Source organism: Rhinolophus sinicus, linkage group LG05, assembly GCF_036562045.2.
Source record: "Rhinolophus sinicus isolate RSC01 linkage group LG05, ASM3656204v1, whole genome shotgun sequence".
NCBI lineage: Eukaryota > Metazoa > Chordata > Mammalia > Chiroptera > Rhinolophidae > Rhinolophus > Rhinolophus sinicus.
Window position 1 is genome coordinate 144,846,431 of NC_133755.1, and position 25,479 is coordinate 144,871,909.

General features: G+C 40.6%; 1 protein-coding gene across 2 annotated transcripts in view; it reads left to right on the forward strand.

The window, feature by feature from the left end:
• The first annotated feature begins 18,995 nt into the window (after window positions 1-18,995).
• DCBLD1 (discoidin, CUB and LCCL domain containing 1) overlaps window positions 18,996-25,479 on the forward strand; it is a 63,947-nt gene continuing 57,463 nt past the window's right edge. For both annotated transcript variants that reach the window (XM_019741350.2, XM_019741352.2), the window contains exon 1: window positions 18,996-19,242. In XM_019741350.2, the coding sequence (XP_019596909.2) occupies window positions 19,131-19,242 (112 nt within the window). In that variant the 5' untranslated portion in view covers window positions 18,996-19,130. The remainder of the gene's footprint in view (window positions 19,243-25,479) is intronic.

Below are 25,479 nucleotides of genomic sequence, written 5' to 3' on the forward strand. Positions count from 1 at the left end.
CAAGTTTTATCCATGTTGTAGCATGTATCAGTACTTCATTCCATTTTATTGCTGAATAATATTGTGCTGTATGAATATACAACAGTTTACTTGTCCACTTAACAGTTGATAGACTTTTGGATTGCTTCCACTTTGGGGCTGTTATGAATAATGCGCTAATAACATTAGCTCTATTTACTTTTAATTCATCACACTCTTCTTTTACCCTAAAGAAGTTACTATGATCTCCCTAAGTCTGTGACAAATTACTGGAAACTAAGAACACTAAAATCCCAGGCAAGAGAGTAATATATGTATCGTATGTAGGGTGAGCGACCCTTCCTGGTTTACCCAGAATTTCCTCATTTTTATCACTGAAAGTCCAAAATTTTAATTCCAGGCAAACGAGGACAGTTGGTCGTCCTAGTCTGGGACTTAGCCCAGAAGGCAATTCTAGAAAAGCCCACTTCCTGGGATGAGCTTTGCCATTTCTGTTGAGGGTATAGTTATATCTTTTAAAACTGGCTTCTAGCATAACAATCATTTTACATAGTTTCATTTTAGTAGAAAACAATTATTCTTTTAATTCCTACATGGTGAGCAATACCTGAAAATTTCACATACACTAGTTTTAAAGCTATTACATATATACGTACACACAAACACACTTTGCTGTGTGTGTGTGCGCGCATGTGTGTGCGTGCGCCGTGTGTGTGTGTGTGTGTGTGTGTGTGTGTGTGTGTGTGTGTGCGCGCATGTGTGTGCGTGCGCCGTGTGTGTGTGTGTGTGTGTGTGTGTGTGTGTGTGCGCGCGCGCGAGCGCGTGCGTGCGCTATTTTTTAAGACTTATTATTTTGGAGGAGTTTTGGGTTCACAGCAAAATTAAGAGGAAGATGCAGAGATTTCCCATGCACCCCTCCACACATGCACAGCCTTCCCCATTATTAACATCCCTCACCTGAGTGGTACATTTGTTACAGTGGATGGTCCTGCATAATTTTTAGCTGGAGTACTAGTTAACGCAGTGATGAAAAGACCTCCCTAAGCTGAAAAGCCTCATATCCACAAGGTGGCAGTGCAACACCCATAAACCTAAAGGGAATTGAAGTAAAGGCTGTATTAATGAAACTTAATCTTCTGTTTGAACTATGTACTGTTACGGGGAAATGGATGAGGCAAATCAACTACTTGTCAGATCAATAGCTTTGTTTTATACTGGTAAACAGCCACATATGGTTAACGATTGATGTCTCCAACCCACAGGTTTAAGACAAGAAATACAAATTTAGATTCAAGTCTTTTATAAAACTGTTTTTTAATCACTTCTGAGATAATTATAGACTCTTAGGAGGCTTAAAAAGCACAAAATTCAATGTTTTCTTCATGTTTTCTACCAAAAAACACAGAGCAGTTCACATTTCAGAATCTACACAAACTTTACCCGTTTTCCTCCACTTAAAGAAGATAGCAAAATTTAGGTGAGAGACAGGAATATTATAAGGATATTCTCTATTTATTGTTCCTTCACATTATTAAAGGGTAGAGGAAAGTATGGGCTACTTTCTTTTGCATGACAACACTGAAATTGCTGAGAAAAGCAGTTCCGTTCCAGTTTCTAACTGGTGCACCAGGTCAGCTTTCACCTTCTGTTAATGACGAGGCACTAGAGACTCAACAGCCCAGTAAAGATACATTAGCAAAGGAGGAAATAAAAAAAATACGGACTAAATATGAAACTAATTGCATATAGTCACAGCCTCTTCCTTTTTTTTCAGGTTACAGTGTTTGTGGAATAAAAAGCAATCTGATTTCTAAGGGCTCTTTACGCTGGAATCTGTTTTCTTCTAGGAGTCTTGGGTCCTAATCTGAGCAGTTTGTCTTTCATTTGCCCATGTTGACTTGGACATTTATCATGGCATTGCTGAAATTCAAACATGTGGACGATGAATACCTAATCTAAGAGAAAGTAGGTAGCATATTTTGAAAGTCTTACCCTGCTCTGTCTGTGAACTTTTGAGATTCTAAATGCTCACTTCTACAACTCTTCTAAATACAACCATTGCATAATTACAATTAGATTGAAGGAAGTCACTTTTGTTTGTTTTTAATATTAACAACTGCTCTTCAGGACTACAACCACTTGCTGCAGAGGCTCTTTGAGGCATAAAATATATATCTAGGACTGTGAAAGCTGCTATCCTTAAAAAAATACATGTGGTGTCTGGGTTAAGGAAAATGTTCCCTAAATTGTATTGCCTGATACAGATGAAGTGATCAGCTGCTAATTAGTTACCACAATTACTCTCTTCTACAAGAGGCCAGGGACTTCCCACTGACGGTTTCTCAATAGATCCTGAAGTTTATATAATAACTTCCTGTTTGATAAAGTAGGCCATGCAAACATTCTTCTGATATGAATGATGCTTTTGAGAGCCATGTCTTTGATGTTTCTTTTGGGGATGGTTGCTCACCTTTGTAACAGATTTCAAAGGCCCATTCAGATAAGTTGCCTGTTGTTGGTTGCTCTGGAATTCAGTGCTAGCAAGTCTTCTGAGCTCATTAAGATTTGTCCCCAGGAACTTCCCCTGGAGTTGCCTGAGGGGACCACTGAGCCTCTTGCTTGCTATCAGAGAGATCCTGAAAGAGACGAGCTTGTCTGGGAAACATCTGCATCCCTGCCCTAAGAGGCAGCATGACACAGTGACACAGGTTCTACCTCACAAGTTAGAAAGTTGGAGAGCTCTAGCCCCAACCCTAGAACTGCTAGAACAGAACACTTGCCCTCTACCAAAATATAATCCGTGGGGTTTATTTGTTTTAAGGTATCTTGGTTTTATTTATTTACATTTTTATTGTGGTAAAAAAGCACATAACATTAAAATTTACATCTTAACCATTTTTAAGTGTTCACTATATGCACATTGCTGTGCAACAGATCTCTAGAATTTTTTCATCTGACAAAACTGAAAACCCATGCCCATTAAACAACAACTCCTCTTTTCCCCTTCCCCTCAGCCCCTGGCAACCACCATTCTACTTTCTGTTTCTAAAAGTTTCACTACTTTAGATACTTCATTTAAGTGGAATCATGTATTTGTCTTTTTATGACTTGTTTATTTCACTAAGCATAATGTCCTCATTGATATTACAGCATATGACAGGATTTCCTTCTTTTTAAAGGCTGAGTAATATTCCATTGTATGTATATACCACATTTTCTTTTTATAAACTAAGATATAATTGACATATAATTAGTGTGTAAGTTAAAGATATACAACATGTTGATTTGATACATTTATAAATTGCGATATGATTTCCACCGTTGTATTACTGTGTTTCCCCGAAAATAAGGCTTAGCCGGACAATCAGCTCTAATATGTCTTTTGAAGCAAAAATTAATATAAGACCCGGTCTTATTTTGTTATAATAAGACCGGGTCTTATAATATAATATAATATAATATAATATAATATAATATAATATAATATAATATAATATAATATATATAATATCATACCAGGTCTTATATTAATTTTTGCTCCAAAAGACGCATTAGAGTTGATTGTCCGGCTAGGTCTTATTTTCGGGGAAACCAGTAGCAGACACCTCTATCAAGTCACATTTTTTTTGTCTATTCATCTGTCAATGGACACTTAGGTTGGCTATTGTGAATAATACTTAAATGAACATTGGTGTGCAAAAACCTCTTTAAGATCCTGTTTTCATCTTTTGGATATATACTCAGAAGTGGAATTGCTGTTATATGGTAACTGGGTTTTTTTGTTTGCTTTTTTTTTTTTTAAGAACCTTCATTCTGCTTTCCATAGCAACTATATCAACAGGACACATGGGTTCCAATTTCTCCATGTCCTCGCCAAAACTTTTTTTTTTGCTTAATAATAGCCACATTATTTTTTATAATAGCTATCCCTGACTCTTAACCTTCCTTAACCCTGCCCATTTCAAAGCTCTTTCTGCTTTATTCATTCCTTTGCAATTTGAATTTTTTATAAATCTATTGCTTTTATAATTTTTAAGGCAGTGAAGATACATTTTTTTAAAATCTGTTGCAAAAGTTAGGTCAAAACCAACATTATAGTGGTGTTTGATAATTTTAAGTATAAGACATATTACTGAGTACTGAGAAATATGATAAACTTGAATTGTGGATGGAAATCTGAACAGTCTGGAACTGAGATTACACTATGGTCCAAATATCCCTCCCACCATCACCTCTATTGTCTATACCCAGTCAAATAAGGTTAGCATTGTTAGGAAACCTGTAGTCCACTAAGGCATGCATTAGAATGCCAGGTGAAAATTAGAATGGTTTCCTTTGTTAAACAGATAAATATATTCATTAATTAAAAGTAAAAATAAACAGGACAAGAGATCCAAGATGGCAGAATAGATAAACACTGTGCCTGCAATCTCCCGTGAACACGTTAAAATTACAACTAAATTATAGAACAATCAACCTAGAGAACCTTCTGAAGTCTAGCCAAACAGTAGTCCTACAACTAAAAATACAAAGAAGAAGCCACATTGAGACTGGTAGGAGGGGCGGAAATGTGCAACAAGGCCCACACCTGCGTGTGGCAGTTGAGAATCAGAAGGGATATCTCATCTGCCTTGGTTCCCCTCAGAGGAGGGAGGGACCCTAGCCCCCCACACCAGGCTCTCCAGCCTCGAGTGCTGGTACTGAGAAGAGGAGCCCCCACAACATCTGGCTGTGAAAAACAGTGGAGAATCCAATCATTTTGGTGGTCTAGAATGCTGTGGGAAACTCAGACATCCTCTTAAATGTCCCATACACAGACTCACTCACTCGCAGACACTCACTCACCTTGGGCTCCAGCGGAGGGATGGTGACTCTGGGGGCGGGGGGGGGTCCTTGGAGACATACTGGGTGGGGGTGGGGTGCAGACTAATGTGTATGGCTTGGGGAGAACACTGGAGGACAGTTGGCATTTTCCCGGTGAGGGGTCTACTTTCACAGAGCAGCAAGCAAGCGCCATCTTTCCTGGGTTAAACCCTCCCCCTCTACCCAAATCTGAATCTGATTGGCTTGTTGAGCTCTGCTGCACTGCCCTGCTCACCCAACTCAACTCATGCACTGCTAGAGGCAGTTTCTCCCAGAGCAGCCAGCCCCATCTGCGTTGCATTGTTTCTTGGAAAGCTATTAGACAGGCCCCAGGTTCTCGATCCATTGCTCTCTCTTCTACTTCTGGTACTTCCATGATGTGAACGTTGTTATGCTTGATGCTGTCCCAAAGGTCCCTTAAACTATCTTTTTTTTTTTTATTCTTTCTTTTTATTGTACAGATTGGGTGTTTTCTGTTACCTTGCCTTGTAAATTGCTGATCTGATCCTCTAATTCATCTAATCTGCTTTTGATTCCTTTCAGTGTATTCTTGTATTCTTTATTTCTGACTTTTTTTTTAAAGGTTTTTATGTACTTCTTAATGCTTACTATCTCTTTGTTGAAGTTCTCACTAAGTTCCTTAAGCATTCTCTTAACCAGTGTTTTAAACTTTGTCTCTGATGGGTTGTTAGCCTGCATTTCATTTAGTTCTTTTCTTGGAGTTCAGCATGTGTTTGTACTTCACTGAGGTACCTTAAAAGCGACTAATACATTAGAATTGTATAACACTTGGGAATTGCAAAAGCTCTCATATGTAGTGTCTCACTTAATATTCCTGATATGCTTGAGAGGTAGATTTCATTATCTCTCTATTACAGGTAAGGAATCCAGCATTGAAAAATAAAATGGTTTGATCTAGGCCTCATAGCAGATGCAGGCTGACTAAATCAAGATTTTCTAGGGTAGGGATTTGAAGTGTAAATCTTTACCTCTAATTTTAATTTCTGAGGCAATTCTCTTCTGGCCTTTATAAATCAAATTTATGACTTTTTTCCTTAGAAAGATTACCGAAAACATCTACTCCAAGAATTGTAACAAGAGCGCTGATGTTTATAGTTTCTTGGGAATGCCATTAATGTTTTATGAGGTGTTTTTTTGTTTGTTTGTTTTTTATTCTCTCACAGTTCCACCTACAGAGAAAGTGTTCAGAAAAGTACTTTTTTGAGAAGATGGGTGGCTAGAAAGGTGGATAGATGGATGGATGGCTGGATACACTAACCAAACAACAAACAAGTTAATAAACTAATGGATGAACTTAGAACCATCTGTCTTTTCAACTGTTGATGAGAAAATATTACAACATCCTTGTTAGAGCCATTTATTTATCCATTTATTTAATAAACATTTTTATCCATGTATTTAGTATTTTCTCACTTCAATTAAGCATTGATAATTGGAAATTATCATATAAAATTGAAAATTACTCTCCTACTTATATTCTCCTAACCCCATTTGATATGTCAAGAATTTTGGTTGCAAATCAACAGGGATCAATTAATCTACTTCTTTAATGTACTAGAATGTGTAAAATGAAAAATTGTTATATAGGTGCCGAAGGACTTGGTACTAACCATTTCAAAGCTTTTCTTGCTTTGACAAAGGCAGCTATTACTTTCATCAAAGTTTATACTAGTTGACTGTTTTCCTACAAAAAAAGTAGGAAAGTAATTAATCCTAGAATCATTAAAAGTAAAACTATATAGGTAGTGCAAAAGTGAGTTTTAGCTGGGTGTATAACAATTTGGGGTAAAGCTGAATTGAGCCTGGAAAAGATTATGGGAACCAAGAAAAACAGGCCTAACCAGCTTTTCTTGTTTAAAAAAAAATGGAATCTAAAATGAGTCAGGTCTAACACTGTAAAATGATTCCTCAAAGACCCTCTCAGAAATGTACATATATTAAACAAAATTTTATCTGTATTTAGAAATTTTATCTATATAATTGTCAATAGAGTCACGATATACTAATTATACTTAAATAGCAAAATTCCTATGGCAAAATCAAGGCTCATTTCTGGAAGTCCTGGAGAAATATACACAGAAATGTAACAGTGGTTATCTGAGGAGGGTGAAGAAAAGGAATTAAGAAAACAAAAGGCTTGGGGCCGGCCCGATGGCTCAGGAGGTTAAAGCTCTGTGCTCCTAACTCCTAAGGCTGCTGGTTCGATTCCCACATGGGCCAGTGGGCTCTCAACCACAAGGTTGCCAGTTAGATTCCTCGATTCCCGCAAGGGATGGTGGGCAGCACCCCCTGCAACTAGCAACGGCAACCTGACCTGGAACTGAGCTGCGCCCTCCACAACTAAGACTGAAAAGACAACAACTTGAAGCTGAATGCCACCCTCCACAACTAAGATTGAAAGGACAACAACTTGACTTGGAAAAAAGTCCTGGAAGTACACACTGTTCCCCAGTAAAGAAATGTTCCCCTTCCCCAATAAAAATCTAAAAAAAAAAAAGAAAAAAGGCTTTAATTCTGTCCTTTACTTCTGAAATGTTTTACCTTTTTATAATAATAGCATATTGCATTTTAAGAAGAAACATAATTTAAAATTTTGTTTATGTTCTGCTTCTGGAGTTGATGTGACAAATAATTCCCAGCATATTTCTACTCTCTTTGAGAAAGATGACTACTCATATTCAAATTGATTCCTTTTAGTTCAGTATGTATAAAGACTTAAGCATCTAAGTGAATATGATGACTACAGAGACCACAGTACAGACCCTGGGAGATGTGTGTTTCTAACCATATTAGAAACATTATTGCCAGACAAAGTTTTCACAGTCACAGTTTCTTCAAACTGGAACTAAAGAAATTAAAAGTTAAAAGTCATAATTATAATTCGAAAGTAGAAAGAAATTTTGCAAACCTAGCTCTATATGTAACATAAGTTTATTACAGATTATTATTTAGCCATGCATTTGTGATCAAAGTCTACAATTATATAATACAAAATACACATATTGCAAATTTACAACATTCTGTAAAGCAATAAAGCATTCAATACAATGTTTTAAATTGAACACTTCTTTGTTTAAAGCACTTCTATGTTCAACTGGTTTTAGTAAAAACCTTAGAGCCCATAATAATGAACTTGAGTTTATTACTTAGATAACTGCGGAGAGGAATAAGGTGTACATTTTCAGAAGAATAAGAAAAGAAGCAGACTTTGTAAATATACTAATGATTTTAAAATAGTAACATCGAATCATAACTCAGTTATGAAGCAAGGGTGGGGAATTAGGTGTGGCACATTAGCAATTTTTCATATAGCTGAAATTAAGCGTTTCAAATGTATTTCTAATGGCAATCTATTAAAATTGTATCAGTTATTTTCTCACTTAATTGAGTAGAATATATTGAACAGAAATCACCTCTATCTTGAGGTTTGGAGACATCAGTTATTGACTGCATGAGGCACTCCATGACTACTGAGGTTTTCACAGACTGTTTGGCATCGTTACCACCTCTGCTGTCTGCTGTTTCCAGCATGTCTGCAGCCCCCCCCCACCTTTTTTTTCCTTCTAGTATACCACACCTTAGCAACACCGTAATAATTGAAAGTAGCCAATGAAATCCTGATAAGCAAGCTTGTTTGATCCATAAACTTAATTTTACAGAGAAACGTGAGTCAACAGACTCTGATATGAACCTCTGATAATGGCCTCACTCCTCTCTGGTGGTGAGAACATTACCCTTACTCCTCAACCCAGTAACGCTGCTTTTTGCCAAGTACAGGCTGCACCTTGATCTAGGTGAGTAAGATGGTAGGAAAATTAGTTGCCAAATAATAAAAACAACAAAATTCAAGTTGTTTGCATGACCATGACAGCTGCGGTCTCCTAGAGTGCTCCCAATAAACAGTACCCATCTCCTCCATCCAGTTATAAACAATATACATAAGTAATAAGGTAAAAATGGAGGCCATTGCGAATAGCTCTTGGTTGGAAGTGTGAAACTCAGTTGGGCCTACTGACTGAATTACAGAATTAGGAAGATTTGCCCACCTAATCCTAGACAGCCCTGGACCTAGGCAGGCCTGTATGATGGAGGCTCCCTCCCAAGAAAAAAGGTAAGAACTAAGTTGTGCACACCTAATGTATCTTTCCTGATTGTGGGGACAGAGTCCCAGAGAGCAGTCTCCCGGCTCTCAGCCTCACGTGGAAAGGTGCTGGCTCAGGTAGTAGATGGCCATCAACTGTCATTGAATGGCCATCAGCTGTGGCTAATTGGCTGTCAGCTGTAACCAGTGAGCCATTGGCCACTAATACAACTGCTGTGGCTACGCTAGCAGAAAAATGGGGGGCTAGCAAGAAGATGGTGGCTGGCAAGCGCAGATTGCAGTTAGCATGGCGGAGGGTTGTGGACCGTGTGGTTCCTGCTTCCTGTGTCTCCAACCCAGCCGCCAGCGAGAATATAGTGGTATGACTCCCCTACCTATGGCTCCGTGGGTGTTCCTTTTTGGCCTCCCCATATCCTGCAATCTTATGTGGGGAGCGGGACCAGAGACCCCGCAGGCCGCCCTGCGTGACACCCCGCGTGACAAACGGCGCAACCAGCAGGGTCTCCCACACAACACTGATTTACCAATTCCACTTAGCTCATGTTTACATTAAATCATCTCAGCTTTCAATTTTATATGCAACCAGCCGTCCATTACTTCTTCATCTCTTCCTCCTTTAATTACCTCAGGTACAGAGAGGATTGAGCTAACCATACTCATTCCAAGACACAGTGTCATCCATGTCAAGCGTCCAGGCAAATCCTCTTTTTGTTTGTTTATACACTACTTCTGTGTTCTTTCCCACCACTGGCAACAACACTAATGTGGTTTATGTGTTTTCCTGAGATTGTATGCAACATTATAAAAAGTATTGTTGTGTGAGTGTGTATTTTAAAACTTAATGTAAATTTACATACACAGGGTCCCATTCTGTGTCTTACTTTGTTTACTCCATACCATGTTTTGTAGGTTGATCAAGTTCATTGCTTCTCAATGTTGCTTAGTGCTCCGAGGTGTGCAACCACCACATTTCACTGGCTCATTCCCAAGGTTAGACATCCTGATTCCTCCACATCCTTTTGCTTGTCCCATTATGGTCCTGGCCTGATCATAGAGCTGTGGTTGCCGAATTTGATGGAGCACTGCCAAATCACTGTCCAGGATGGCTGCTCCAGTCAACATTCTCTCCCGCAGTACAGGAGGGTTCCTATTACCCAACATCACCACCAAATTTTGTATTATCTACTGCCTGGCTTCCAGTAAGAGTTCTACTAACAAAGTATCAAGTTTTCCAGATTCCTTATAACCTGCTTCTCAATCCCCTAATTGTATGTTCTCTATTCAAATAAAAATTCCATTAACTAAAAGGAATTGTTGTCTAAATAAAGACTTCAGAATCAAACCCATAAAGGGTTTTCTGTCTTCTTAGAAACCTCTGTGCTAACAAAGATTACTCAACTTCTTGATTTCAAGATTGTTATCTCTCTTTTTCCTGGCCTATGATGATCTCCATGCGGTCTGAAGTCACGATTTTTTTAAAGTCATATGACACAAACATTAAGTTTTTTAGAGAAAATGAAGAAACATCCTCTTTGAAAAAAGCAAAGCCTGTCTTTCAAAACAGCTGAAATTCAATCCTTCACATATTTAACTAAATGAGGACCTTTTCTTGAGATAAAGCTTGGAAGGTAGGAGATAAAATGTTTTAGGAAAAAAAACCAGTGGATAATAAATTTTAATAGGAGTCCCATTTCTTACTCATCATTAGGACTTTTAATTTTAAACTTCATTGAGTTTCAGCATTCAAGACATTTATCAGGATAAGCACTGGTAAGCTTTTATGGAATTTACAAACCACTGTGTGGAGACAGGGCTGAAGGGATCTTAGGAAAGGCCAGACACCACTGTCAAGCTCGTCTTGCTGTAACATTTATACTTTTGCTAAAAAAAAAAAAAAAGAAGAAGAAGAAAAAAAAGAAAAAGAAAAAAAAGTCTCCTATTTCAATGGACTGGTGGCTACAACGGTCTTTGTTTTCTTCAAACTATAAAGTCATATCATACAGAGACAGGGAGAAGGAAAGAAGATGAAAATCAGACCCTAATCTCTTAGCAGAAGCTGAGAGAAATGGTCCAGGCTTTTGAATGGAGAGCCCTCATTTGTTTCAAACTACATGATTTCCCTCACTGTGAGGTGTTCATGCATGTCTTCATGGATGTCCTACTCTCACCCCATCCATATCACACACCTGTTCTTTGAAACCCTCCGCCCCCCTCAAGTCCAAATTTCCGAGAGTCATGTGGGGAGGCCAGAGGATGGGAGCTACTTCTCCTTGTAAGTTTATGTTTGTTTAATGTTTTAAGCTTCCAGTGTTTCCCAGAGATGCCAAGGGATCACCTCCACTTCCCTAGCAGCTCACATTAGCATCAGGACAGCATCCTGGATGTCTAAGCAGGAGGAATCACAGACCATCCAGTCCAGCCTCCTCCTTGCAGAGAGGAGTAAACTACAGCCCAAAGAGGGAGAGCGACTTGCACCAGGTCACAGAGTTTGTGGAGCCAGGATCAGAGCCAGTTTTCCTTGACACCTTGTGCATAGCCTTTCCCCTGTCCCTATTATCACAAGAGTGTAAGAGTTGGGGACAAGGGTGTGACGGTGCTAGAAATTCTCTTTTCTCCCATACTTTCCTCTCAGGTTTCTCAGCTCTGACCATATTGGTTTTAATCATAGTGGTCATAGCCTGATGGTCTAAAGGTCAATTTCAGCCTCAGTGTGGGAGGCCCTGCAGCCCTGAACCCTAGGTCTTCCTCCCTTCATTATGGTGAGCTCTGCTTCTTGCTGTCTCTGTTAGTTACCCCCTTGCTTCCCAAACTCCCTCTCCAGATCTTCTTCCCTGGGTTTTAGGCTCAGATAGAAGAGCCAGAGGGGAAATGATGAGGCACTGGAGCCTGTCAGCTGAGCCTGAAATTCAGGCTCTTATTCTAGCACTCTGGTCAATAGTGTGTGACTATTGAGTGAGATGGAGGGCTCTCCTCCTTTAGCTTGGGGGTCCTGAATGACAGCTATTAACGACTTATGGAATTCTAGGGGGATTTTCTCAGAGTACAAGGACGCTGGCTTAGCCTGCTGGGTGGAAGTGAGCTTCCAAGTTCCCCCCACTCCCTCCTGACCCAGACTCTGAGCTGAAGGTGGGAACTGTGATGACAGCAAAGCCTGGAACTCTCCTCCATCAGTCTACACTTGTCTATCCCCTCCCTCCCAATCTCCCACAAAGTTAGAGGGCAGAAATGAGCCACTGGTCAGAGATAGACTCTTTTAAGCCTGGGCGATGAAGGCCCCCCTCCTACCTCTTCTCTCTACTGAACCTGTTTGGAGAAAATAAAACAAAGTAAAAACGATGCAGTTACCCACCTTCCCTCCACCTCCCACACACACACACCATAGAAAACAAAAATGATATTTCAAATACATTTGGGAAACAATAGGTTCAATAAGTTTCTTTGCTTCATAGCTTAGTGTGCTCTGCAGATCTCCCAGGGGGGAATAAACATGTTTCCTGGGGACACAATTAGGAAATAGCTGTCCTAGAGTTGTTCTTCCAAAACTATTTTTGTAGAACTACATAAACACATTGCAGGCAAGTAGAATTTGAAAATAAGGTTGCCCCTTGAAAGTTACACCACAAATCAATCAATAGTAGAAACAGAATAAGAGAACATGGGAGAAAGCCTAGGCAGGAGTAAGCCTGATTATAATATTAACATATATCAAAAGAAGAAATGGAAATCAGAGAAAGGCCAGTTCAGGATGCAAGTGTTGACAGTGCTCTGCTAAACTCTGCCCCCAGGAGAGGATTTGACCTGCTGATTCTAGCTGTTTAGTGCTGGTTACAGAGATACCCACATGGGGGGGTGACACTCTCTTTGACTAGAGTCAGGCTTCTCTAACCCCCCCTTTTGACTAGGCCTTGTCCTTGGACCCGCTGTTCAGTTTGCTTAGTCCAGTTTTAGCAAGATCCTGCTAAGTCAGGTTAGAGAGTGTATCCCACCTTTGATCTGATTATCCTTGATATCTGATCAAGTTCTTCATCCTCCACCTTTGATATGTAAGTCCTTTACCTGTCTTCAGCAAGAATCCTGTTAAGTGGGTTTAGCAAGAATCCCCCTATACTTACTGTCTTCTGCTAGTAATTTTTCATCCACTGCCCCCTCACTTCGCTCCTTGGCTGGAAATCACTGGCTGTCTGCTGTATTTAGAGTGAAGCCTGACCTTTCTCTCCTATTGCTGTGGTCTCGACCCCTATTGCAGTAGTCCCAAATAAAGTCTTCCTTACAGTTTTAATAAGTGTCAGAATAACGTTTTCACTTTAACAGGGGTGAGGGGTGGGAAGGACCCAGCACTCTTACGGTATTGTCTTCAAACATCAGAACCATTCAAATGATCAGCCTAGCTTTTCTGTCATGTTCACCTAACAACCTCTGATGGATTCTAGCTTCCAAAGTTGTTTTCAGGCTGAAGAGAATGTACACCATTTTATAGTTCTTACTGTTAATTACTACATTGGCATTGATGCTGCTTTATATACTTCTGTGATTAAGTTAATCATGGAACAGTATCCCCAAAGTCAAGCACATTGACAAAAGCCAAGTTTCTGGGGCCACAAAAAAGAGGACCAGGAGGTGAGATCTGGCCACAGTGAATGGCAGTATTTAAGAATCCCTGCTGCATGGACTTATCAGGGGGTCACTTCATAGGCTGTGTAGATGCCTGACCACTGTGCTGTACACCTGGAACTGAAGCAAAATAATATTGAATGTCAACTATAATTAAATATATATATATATAATTAAATATATATACGAGGTCTGCCAATTAAGTTTGCAAACTCATCCTAGAAAAAGTGCTACGTACCTCATTGCTGAATGTCACTAGGGTCACCTTCGAAGTACTCCCCCTGGAAAGCTATGCACTGACATCAGCACCTAGTCCACCCTCCAAAGCAATTTTGGAATTCTTTTTCTGGAATGGCCATCAGAGCTGTCGTCGTATTACTCTTGATGTCCTGAAGTCATCAAAATGTCTTCCTTTCAATATTTCCTGTATCTTCGGGTAAAGAAAGAAGTCATTGGGGGCCAGATCAGGTGAGTAGGGAGGGTGTTCCAATACAGTTATTTGTTTACTGGCTAAAAACTCCCTCACAGACAGTGCCGTGTGAACTGGTGCATTGTCGTGATGCAAGAGCCATGAATTGTTGGCGAAAAATTCAGGTGTCTAATTTTTTCACTCCGCCTTTTCAGCATTCCCAAACAGTAAAAATTTGGTTAACTGTTTGTCCAGTTGGTACAAATTCATAATGACTAATCCCTCTGATGTCTAAAAAGGTTAGCAATATCGTTGCAACAAGTTTGAGAACTTAATTGTCAGACTCTGTGTGTGTGTGTGTGTGTGTGTGTGTGTATGTCTGTGTGTGTGTGTGTGTGTGTGTATGGTCATGGGATGGAAAAAAATACAGCATAGGGAATATAGTCAATAGTATTGTGATAGCTATATACAATGTCAGAGGAGTAGTAGATTGCAGAGGGTTATCACTTTGTGAAGGGTGTAAATGTCTAACTACATGTTGCTTTCTACACCTGAATTAAAAAAAAAAAAAAAGAATCCTTGCTGCAGCTTAGATGACACAACTACCTGATAAGCATCGGCAATAAGAGTTTTTGAAAAGTCCATAGGGAGTTAGAGATGAGGAAGTAACGTGGGTGACAAATTATTCTGGCTGTTGCATTCAAAATTTAATCTTCTTCTCTCCCACTTCTCTATACACTAAGACTTAATTATATCTGTCTTTTGACCCTTTGTCTCTCAGGTCTACCCATGGTTTTATCGTGGCATAGGGATCTTATTAAAATGCAGATTCTGGGGGGGGGCGGTTAGCTCCGTTGGTGGTGCTGGTAGCACCAAGGTTGCCAGTTCAATCCCCACATGGGCCACTTTGAGCTGCGCCCTTCCTAAAAAAAAAAAAAATGATATATGGTGATGGAAGGAGAACTGACTCTGGGTGGTGAACACACAATGGGATTTATAGATGATGTAATACAGAATTGTACACCTGAAAAAAAAATGCCGATTCTGGTTCTGGGGTCCTGGCAGGGGTGAGGACAGGAGTCTGCCTTTCTGGAAAGCGCCCAGGTACTACAGATGCTGCAGGTCCAGGGAAATCCCCGCCCCTGTTTTGAGCACAAGAGGTGAGGTGCATTATCTCTAGTTATGGGGTATTGCCACAAACTCCTAATTAGCCTCCTTGCCTTCTTTCCAATCTATTCCCCACACTGCAGCCAGTGTGGTCTTTCTAAAATGCAAATCTGAACAAGTTCTTCCACTTGCCCGCCCCTTCCCATTGCCCTCAAATCCTGCTCCTGCCTCCCACTCCACCTTCAGGCACCCACTCCTGTCTCAAGCTCACTGTTCCTGCCCTAATGAATTAGGCTTAATTCCTACAAACATCCTATGATCTCTATTTCTGAGTTTTCTCACAAGGTGTTCGTCTCATCTGACAAACATTATCTTCCTTCTAATTCCCACCTTCTCCTCTTCCACACCCTCCCAGGCTTTTGAAATCCAGATCTCTACCCTTCCTCTGTGATTCTATAATACCCTGAACCATTTCTATCATTGTTCTTATCTACCTATATTACTGTTCTCAAATTTACATCATTAGACCACAAATGAGAGAAAGGTACCTGTATTTATTTTTATTGTATCTCCATCACATTGTTTCACGTATAAAAAATGTATTTATGAGTTAAACTGGGAAAATGAGGGTTCTATTTAGGAAGTAGAAGCTTATAAAGGTTTTAAATTTATATCTAATTTGATCTTCTTCAAAGAGTCACAATCAGAGTTATTAGATGTTAAGGATAAAATTGATTATGGTGTGGGGACAGAGTCCCAGAGAGCAGTTTTCAGGTTCTCAGCCTCACGTGGATAAATGCTTGCTCGGTTATGGTTGGTTGGTTGGTTGGTTAGTTGGTTGGCTGGCTGGCTGGCTGGCTGGCAAAGAAGCAGACGGCAGATTGCTGCTCCTGCTTCCTGTATCTCCAACCCAGCCGCCAGCTAGAATACACTGGTATGAACCCCCCATCCATGGCTCTGTTGGTGTTCCTTTTTGTCCTCGCCATATCCTGCATTCTTGTGCGGGGAGCAGGAGTTGAGTCCCTATATGACACATGGTCTAAAGCTTTCCAACTACTATAAAATGATACTAGACTTGCAGTTCTGTTTAAATTCTGTCTTACATAAGCAAAACAAAATACATCTTTTACATGTAAAACAAAGCAGCCCTGACCAGTTACCATGTTTCTCTGAAAATAAGACCTAGCTGGACCGTCAGCTCTAATGCGTCTTTTGGAGCAAAAATTAATATAAGACCCGGTCTTATTTTATCTTATAATACTGGGTTTTATGTAATATAATATAATACATAAGACCGGGTATAATATAATATAATGTAATGTAATATAATATAATAATACTGGGTCTTACATTAATTTTTGCTCCAAAAGACGCATTAGAGCTGGTGGTCTGGCGAGGTCTTATTTTCGGGGAAACACAGTAGTTTTCTATTTTTACAAACAAGCTAGCAAATACAAGCATAAATTGCAGTAAGATATACAAAATAAGGAAAGATTGGATGGTAAGTGAAGGGAGGGGTGAAATGTGAACTAGACCCTTCCAGAGAGATGTTCCACATGATACATAGTTATTAAATCTTAGAATGTGAGATGTTGTGGATGTATCGTAACAATTCTAATTTTTCTTAATGGAATCTCAGACTTTTACATAATGATTTGAGATATAGTACATTATAAAAGAGAAAATCAAAATAAAATATTCTCAAGTATAAAACAGGGTACACATGCTTAACAAAAATCTAGCTGAAGTACAGTATATCAATTCAATCAGGCTTCTTTATTTTATTAGATACAAAAATATAATTGACAATCTGTTATATTTTCATGTTTTTCTTTTACTGTGCTTTTAATTAGAGATTTCCCTTCATTTTTCAGGGAAGGAAAGGCATAATGAAAGCTTGAGGACCCAGCTAGTATGTTTGTTTTCTCACTGTTACCAGATTCTAAATCTCTCCCCTGATCTGGCTCAGGATTCTGGTGTAGAGTAGATTACTCCATTCCCATCAAGGCATTACCTGGGATGGGAAAGGTCAGTCTTGGGAGCCCACCGGCCTGTGAATTCCTTACTATTAATAGTAATCAATGCTCCCATTGTCTTTCTTCATTCATAGCTCACAGAGCCACACCTGTCAGAAGCCAGCAGCAGCTACCCAAACTCACCTTCTTAGAAAGAATGAAGAGAATGAAGAAACGGGAGTTAGGAAGTAATTCAGTGTATCAAAGCATCTGTTTATGTTTTTGTATGAAAGAATATGCAATATTTCCATGGGTGTGAATTTACTTTCAATACAAATAGGATAAACCTACTATTTGAATACCTCTTACATGCTAAAACTTTATATATTTAATTTCGTCTCTGTAACAGCCAGGAAAGCTAGGTAATTATCCTCCTGAAAGAAACTGAGGCCCAGAGAGAATCAATCCCAATCAAGTGGCTGATCAGGGAATCAGACTTGGATCGGTCTCATTTCCAAAGCCCAAGTTCTTTCTTCAAAGCTCTACTGCTTTCGAGAAAGCAAAGCCCCAAAACAATCTCATTTGAAATTTCAACTAAATATTTTTGAAAACTATTTCAAATAAAAATATTTTGAAAACTAAAGACAGAGGAAAAAGGGAATGCATGTTTTAAAGGAGTCTATCCAAGTATCCAAAGAGCACATGACGGGCCAGTATTGGGCCTGGGAGGGGCTGCTGTGTCCTCCAGGCCTCCAATATTTCCTCTTCTCAGCACCTGCAGGTGTAACCCGGGCTGCATGTTAGCCAGGCAAACTGCAGGGCGCAGAGCGGTGGTGCGAACGTTATGCAGCGAGCAGAGCAGAGGAAGCTCGCGGGAGGACTGCAAGCAGACTAGAGACATCAGAAAATCTTTAAAATACCTATTTAATCTCTCCTTGTTCATTTCCACTGACAGTTCCCCATTCAACTACTCGGTAATAGCCTTGTAATTCTCCATTTTTAAAAAATTTGCCCTCTTCCAAGCCCTTCTCCACACGCCTGCCCAGATAATCAGATCCTGTCACTCCTCTGTCTGAACCTCCGGTGGCTGTTCATTGCTCTGAGGATGAAATGAAACACCCTTCGGGTGGCCTTCCAGGCCCTCCTCGTTCGGGCCCCGGCTTTGTGCTCCGGCTTCCACGTCTGGCCATACACCCACCCACCTGTTCACCCTGCTGCAGCCTTTTCTCGGCTGGCCCTTTCGTCCCTCAGCTCCTTGGCAAACTGTGTATTTTTTTTGTCCCCTTCCTTCCACTTCCCCAAGTACCACTCATCCTATGAGTGTCAGCTTAGATGTCACTTTTTAAGGGAGGCCTTTCCTGGCTGATTCCTCCCCCGCAGTGTCCTCAACCGCCATCTAATTAGATCTCCCTGAATGTGCTCCTCGAGCACTCCTCAAGTCACCGATTGCAAATTGCATTATCTCCGTGCCTCATTAATTTTAACGTCTGCAGAGTCTCAAGGGTTTAGCACTGTCTGGCAGGCACACTGTTGGATCTTAACTTTTGAATGAATGAATGAGCGAAGGGACTTGAATTGGATCCTAATTATCATCATTATCAATCTATCATCACAGTATTGCGAGTCCCTCGGGGCTGCTATCACTGGCATGCCCACCCCTTTCCCGCGGGCCCACCGCGCGCTCAGGCACTTTGGGAGGACCGGGACACGCGCGGCTCGGGCAGGTCTCAAGGCCAGGTGCCCTCCCGGCTCCCAGGTTCACTAGTACTGGGGGAGGAGTACTGGGAGGAAAAGGGGAGTGTGAAACTGGGAGTGCCGGGTACGCCTCCGGCCTCGCCGCCCGTCGCCGCCCGGGAGCGCGACTTCCTACTTTGGGGGCCCACGCTCGGGACTGGGCGGGGCGGGAGACGCCCCCGGCGGGCTGGGCCCGGGGTCGCCTCAATGGGATTCGGTGCTGGGCTGAAGCTGCACCCAGTCCCGGCGCCGCGCTTGGCCGCGGAGGAGGCGGACCCGCCCGGGCTGCGGCGGCGCTGCGCCAGCCGAGGTTGAGGCCGAGCCTGCCAAGCTGGCGCCCGGCGGGGCCATGGTGGCCGGCGCCCGCGGCGGCTGCGCGCTGGCGGGGGTTGCCCAGCGTGGCCTCCTGGCCCTGCTGCTGGTGGTTTCCGCCTCGCTCCGGCTGCAGGCGGAGGAGCTGGGTGAGTGGAGCGCGTTCGGCGGGCGGCGGGCTGGGCCTGGAGGGACCGAGCGCGGGAGGAAGTCGGGGTCGCCGCCTGCACCCCGCGGAGTCCTGCTCAATCTGGCCGACGGCGGCTCGAGTATAAAATAAGTTACTGCATTCCGATCGCTCCCCCAACAAATTCCTCTTTGCCCATCAAACAAGAGAGTCAACTTGGCACCTCCCCACTTCCAGTCTTTGCAGCCCCCTCACTTAGTTTCCAGACTTCCTGACTCCGCCGGCGGGGTGAGAAGTGACATAGCCCAGAGGTGGCGAGCGGACGATCCTGGCCGCCTTAGGGAAGAGCCTTGAGCGGGGACGCTTCTCTCAAGCTTCCTTTTGACCATGCTGTTCAGTGGTTGGGCGGCCGGGCCCTCCTTGTCGTCTCTCCTTGCACGGCTGGAATCCCAGCGTGTGCGCCTGGTAAGGAGTGGTCGGGCAAAGTTTGCCGGAGGTTGACCCGACCGCGTCGCCCCTCACCAGTGCCAGTGTGCTGCCTGCGCCCGGACTTGGCTTCAGGTGGCTCAGCTCCTTGGATATTCGAGCGAGTCGACTCCCGACCAGGCTAGTCTTCTGGCCCTGGTTCTTGGCTTCAAGTTGGACTTAATTAACCCACAACCCGGTTTTACCTCTGCCTTTCCACCAGATTGAAGCAGTGAACTGATTACCAGCCTAGGCATATCTTTGTGAATGAGTTCTTTATTGATAGCAGGGGACCGCTTTCTGCCGAGTTTTTTCCGTTCTTGTTCCTCTCCTCCCTCACTTCTGCCCCTATACAACGGAGGCGATTTAATAGCAGTGAATCTACCCAGAATTTTTTGACAGCTCCTCCACCCCGTCCTTTCTAATGAGACAAGAAATCAAAAAAACCAAATACTGGATTTTTTTCACTGAACCATATATCCATTCCCAGTCTGAAACATTGATACTCAAGAAGTTGGTAGTAGTTACTAAGTTTGCTTACATACCAATGTGGTTGTTGTTTTTTAAGGCTAAACTTTAGACACAATGTGTCTTGCTATTGTCGCAGAATGCTAGGCATATTGCAAAATTTTAATAAATATGTATGTTTTTATTAAATATGTAGGAATTTTATTATGGGTGTTTTAAGCATTTTAAAAAATGTTTCTCAAGTTCCTATTTGAAGATACATGCTTAATTATGCACATCACTGCAACACTGTGTCTCTGTACTAATCTGGCCAAAACTGTCACCCATCTTTCCAAATGAAATTTCAGATACTATATGGTCACCCAGGCTGTTAATGAGGTGCTTGGTGGAGCAGTTCTCTGGCAACAAGAGTGATTGCTTAGATTTCCTACCAAGCTTCAAATTTGAGACTATTGCAATTGACTAATGGAAGAAGATATTGTCATTTGAGTTTCCACAAAACATCCTATATATTTACGATGTTAAAAGAACCAATAAAGGCATAGGTGTTCAATCACAAAAAAAGTAAAACTTAGATTTGAGACATGTGCTGAAGAAAAAAAATCCCCTAGGAACGCCAGTTCTGTTACCTCTTGAGTGAAGAGGCATAGTCAATGATTTTTTGAGTATTTCTCACATTTGTGATTCTCTTCATTCACCCTTGGTCACTTATTTTTCCATTTCCCATAAATTGAAGCATTCACACCCATGTTTGGTCTTGAGATACGCTGCTGAGTATGCAGTTGGATGGTGCCATAAGTGATATTAGTGCTCTCAACATTTAGAAGATCAGAAGGCAGCCTTAGCGTAACAGTCTGTTTTGGCTATGAAGACACCATTTATTACATTTGACCTTCCTTGTTCTTAGAGTCAGCATAGTCTGATGCTTCTTGCCTCCCCATACTCTCTGGAAGCTTTATAAAGCCTCAGATCACCACTCTCTCTGGAAGCTTTATAAAGCCTCAGACCCATATTGTGAATCAGAATTTCCAATGGGTGGGGCCTGGGAATAAGTGCTTTTAAAAAGTTCCCCCAGGTACTTCTGATTCAAATCAGCTTGAAATGGTAGAAACATTTTATAAGACGATGGTTATGATAAAGTGCTACCATCGGTTGCATAGACAATTTAATGTTAGACTATTAGAAGGTCTGTTCTTAAGTCATTACTCCTTTATATTATATTTGGTTAGATGTAGGACAGCTGATATCTGCTGTTTTGAGTGAGTGGTTTTTTAAAAACGTAAGCACAAGTTTATTCTGGCACCTTCTGTATCAGTATGTGCACTTGCCCCAGACTTACCTTCGTCTTCAAGGTCTGAGATTCTGTCAGCCCTGTAGACTGTAAATTCCTGAGGCGAGCAACTGGGATGGTCTTTATCTTCCTCAGAGTTGACAAAGATGGTCAGTAAATGTTTCTTGGGTTGAACTGAACAATCTCCTTGTGTTTAGGAGATAATTTTCAAATAATTTCCTAATTAGTGGAAACTAAGTAATAAAAGGTCTATCGAAGTTCTTTATGAAGGTACATCTGGTGCTTCCACTAATTAATTTTGTTTAACAAGCCCAGCTCTCTTGGCATGCTTATTTCTGTGTGTAAGGAAGCCTTTTAAATGAAAGTAAAGCAGAAAGAAGAGAACATGCCAGAAGAACAATATGTACCGTATCTTTTGCTATAGTAGATGTAATGTGTAACACTTGAACATTAAGTTATGCCATATACCTGTTTTAGAAAAAGAAAGACGTTATGTTAAAGTATTCATTAAACAAGTAAAAAGATGTTACTAAAGCAGGATTTGAACTCTGAATAGTGTCCCAAGCTGTATTTATTAACTTTTCATTGCATAAATGGAACCCTTTAACCTTGTGGTACTGAAACAGACTTGAAATTCATATAAAAAACCATAACTTGGAAATTAGCAAGACATCTGATATTTATAAAGAACTATGTTTTTATTTTTAAGATGCATGAGGAAGCTAAATTAATTGCAGCATTTAGCAAAGGATTAAGTCATGTTAAGGCAGAAAAAGAACTTTTTCAGGGAAATATTTACCATAGAGTTTTGGACTTACTGCTATGTGTGTCCTAAAACATAAGGTCAACTATATATAATTAGAGCAACCAATTTTTTTGCATTTTTAAGGAGATTACACATAACCCTCTGGAATTACACTTAGCACATAGTAAGTGCTCAATAAAGGCCAACTATCTTGTAATTCACTACTGTTTGTTGATATTAATTTGACAAATATGGGCGCCCCTTTGTTCTGCCTCTCCCGGTACCTCTTGGTCCTCATTCTCCACCTCACTCACACATCCTCCCAGCCATACTGGCTATCTTGCTATTTCTCAAAGATCTCAGGCACCGTTTTACCTCAGAGCCTTTGCATGTTCTGTTCCCTCTACCTGGAACCATCTTGCCCCAAGTATCCACATGATTCCCTCCTCCTTCAGTCTTTGTTCAGGTGTTGCCTTCTTGGGGAGAGTGTCTATAACCACCTGTAACCCTCTCATCATCGCCAGAACTCCGTATTCCCTTTCCTGCTTTCAGTTTTCTCTAGAACACTTAGCATCTCCCAACAGAGTATAGAATTTACACTTTTATTATGTCCGTCTGTATTTCCCCTACAAGAATACAAGGTCCATGAGGAGCCTTGTGGTTTGAACAGTGGCCAGCACATCATGGGTGCTCAAAAGAGGATAGGTGTTCAGTGAGGATGGGGTGAGAAGGCAGTGGAAATACAGTTTTGTTGCCCTGTTGTTACAGACTCAGGGCTGACTCTAATTGAGATTCAAAACGTGAAGAAGATAGTAATAAAATTTTATGTCTAGTCCAACTGTTGTTTGTAAATTAAAAGTCTGAAAATATGGGTTTAAAAGAGAGGAACTCATTCTGCTATATTTGAAGTCTAGCATTGAGGATGAAAAACAAAATACTGTCAAGCTTTCAGATTACTTTTTTTTTTCATTAGACTGGGAATAATTTTGCTTTTTTGCAACTGAAGAGTCATGTTGCTGTCATCTAACAGATGTTCATTCTCTGCTTTGTATATATATAAAAAAAATAGTTGTTTGCCTTGGGGGTGAGGGAGTGGGAGAGACTTAATTGATGGGGGGGGGGGAAGAAACCACATGGCAGTTTCTAACCCGATGTGGAAATAAATTCTGTGAGCCCTAATATGAATTTGGAACCAACTCCCAAACTTGCCTTTCAGTGGGAGTTGAAGAAGAGATTTGTTTTGTTTTGTTTTATTTTGTTTTGGGGGTGGGGTGTGAGGGTGTGGAATGGGATAGAGTCTGAGATCCATGAGAGCAGAGATGAAATGGAGCCTCCTTTTTTTTTTTTTTTGGTCACTAGCAGTAGCTGGTACAGTGCCTGGTAGATAACCTGCTCCAGATACTAGCTGTTTCCTGAGTTAACACTTGAATGCTGTGGCTGAGGTTTCAGGAAATGAGGTGAAGGGTAATATTCACTAAGTTGTTTAAAGAGAAATTGCATACATGACTATTGTGATGTCTTAGGAAACACTGTGCATGTATTCAAGAAAATAAATAAATTCAACTGTGAAAAGGGTTGGGAAACTCTGAGCCTCTTTTATAGGCAACAACAGGAAAGCTGCCCTGAGTTAGGTGCTGGCTAGTCTTGAGAATAGAGAAGCAGGTGGTATATTGAGGGTGGATCGGTGATCCGCTAAGATCTGCAGATGCTTATACATTGAGGCCATCAAAGTTCTATTTCATCTCAAAGATCATTTGGGGACAGTGTTTAGACATTTATGACATTAGCACTGCATCAAGCCATATTGTCATGTATGCTTTGACTGTTAACTGCCATTTCTACTTGATATATTAATCTAGTTTTTATGAATGACTCCTTGGGAGCTATAGTCTGTGTGAAAGTATACCCAATATTTGCAGAATTGTTGTGTGTCTTATGTAACATAATTTTAGGTTAGGTGGGGTTTTATTTGTGGTTTTGTTTTTTTGTTTGTTTGTTTGTTTTTTTAGGAAAAGCTGCAAATAACATTGAAACAACGTAATACCTAAGTGGTTCTGTTACCCCATCCCTCCATTTTTATAAAGCTATGCTGGAGCTTTTTCTAAAAACAGAATAAATTTCTTTTAGGATGGAGCTTTCTTTTTCTGACTGCATTCCCAAACATCTCCCCTAGTGCTTACAAGGCAGAGCAGTTGTGGAAGAAAGTAGGGTATCGACAAATAATTTTGTGCAGATACATCATAATCCTGCAAGGAAAATCTTATACAGAGAACCGCTAAGGATACACACACACACACACACACACACACACAAACATATATCCCCACAACAAATACACATATGCACACACACTTATATGCTGTCTATTATTTGTTTGTATTAAATATTTGCTGGACAAATTATATATATCAAATATGTGTAAGCTATAGTAAGTACAACAATAAAACTAATACCTGGATACTCTACTACCTAGTTTCTACATGTTTTTATATTCTGTTTTTGTTTTTTTACCTTAACATTTTATTAAAAGCTTTTAACAATTAACAATATTATTTAGAAAAAAAGTTGCAAGTTTATATTTATTTTTACAGTTAGCCTTCAGGTAATCTAAGATCTCATTTTCAAGTAATTTATTGCTACTGAGGAACATCCAACATGAAAGTAGAAAGTTTCTTTGGACTGATCAGCTGTGAGTCTTGTCAAGAGTCTTGTCTTGTTTGTGACTCAAATGACTCTTCCTTGCTTATGAGGTCAGAAGTGATTTGTCTATACTTTATTTGAAGAAAAAAAACGTAGTAAGTTTAACTTTAAATGTACTCAGTCTTAGAAAGGTAAGATGTATTTCTTGGTCCTTCTTGGATGAGATTCTCAACTTACATATTACTGGTCCCAGTTTTCAGGTGAGAAAGTGAGGCACAGAGAGAATAAGTGACCTGCACAAGGACACAGCATTTGTGGGAGAGCCGGCTTCAAACAAGGTGTTTCCATTTCATGACTGAGTACATTTAGTGGATGGGCCTAAAGGTTGTATGTAAATAATATTTATGGAGCACTCTAGTCTTGAAAAAAGGAAAAGAAAACAAAACTTTATTTCACTATTATTTCTCAGCAAGAACAAGGCCAATGGATATTAAACATTATGAAGTCCAGTTAAATTTGAATTACCACAGCATAAAGTTTTCTACAGGGAAAATAGCTAAACATCTCCTTGGGTCCCACTTAATTTTTAAATGGCTGAGTGGATTTAGTCCAGCCTTTTTATTGCTTTTCACACAAGCAAGTTCACCTCA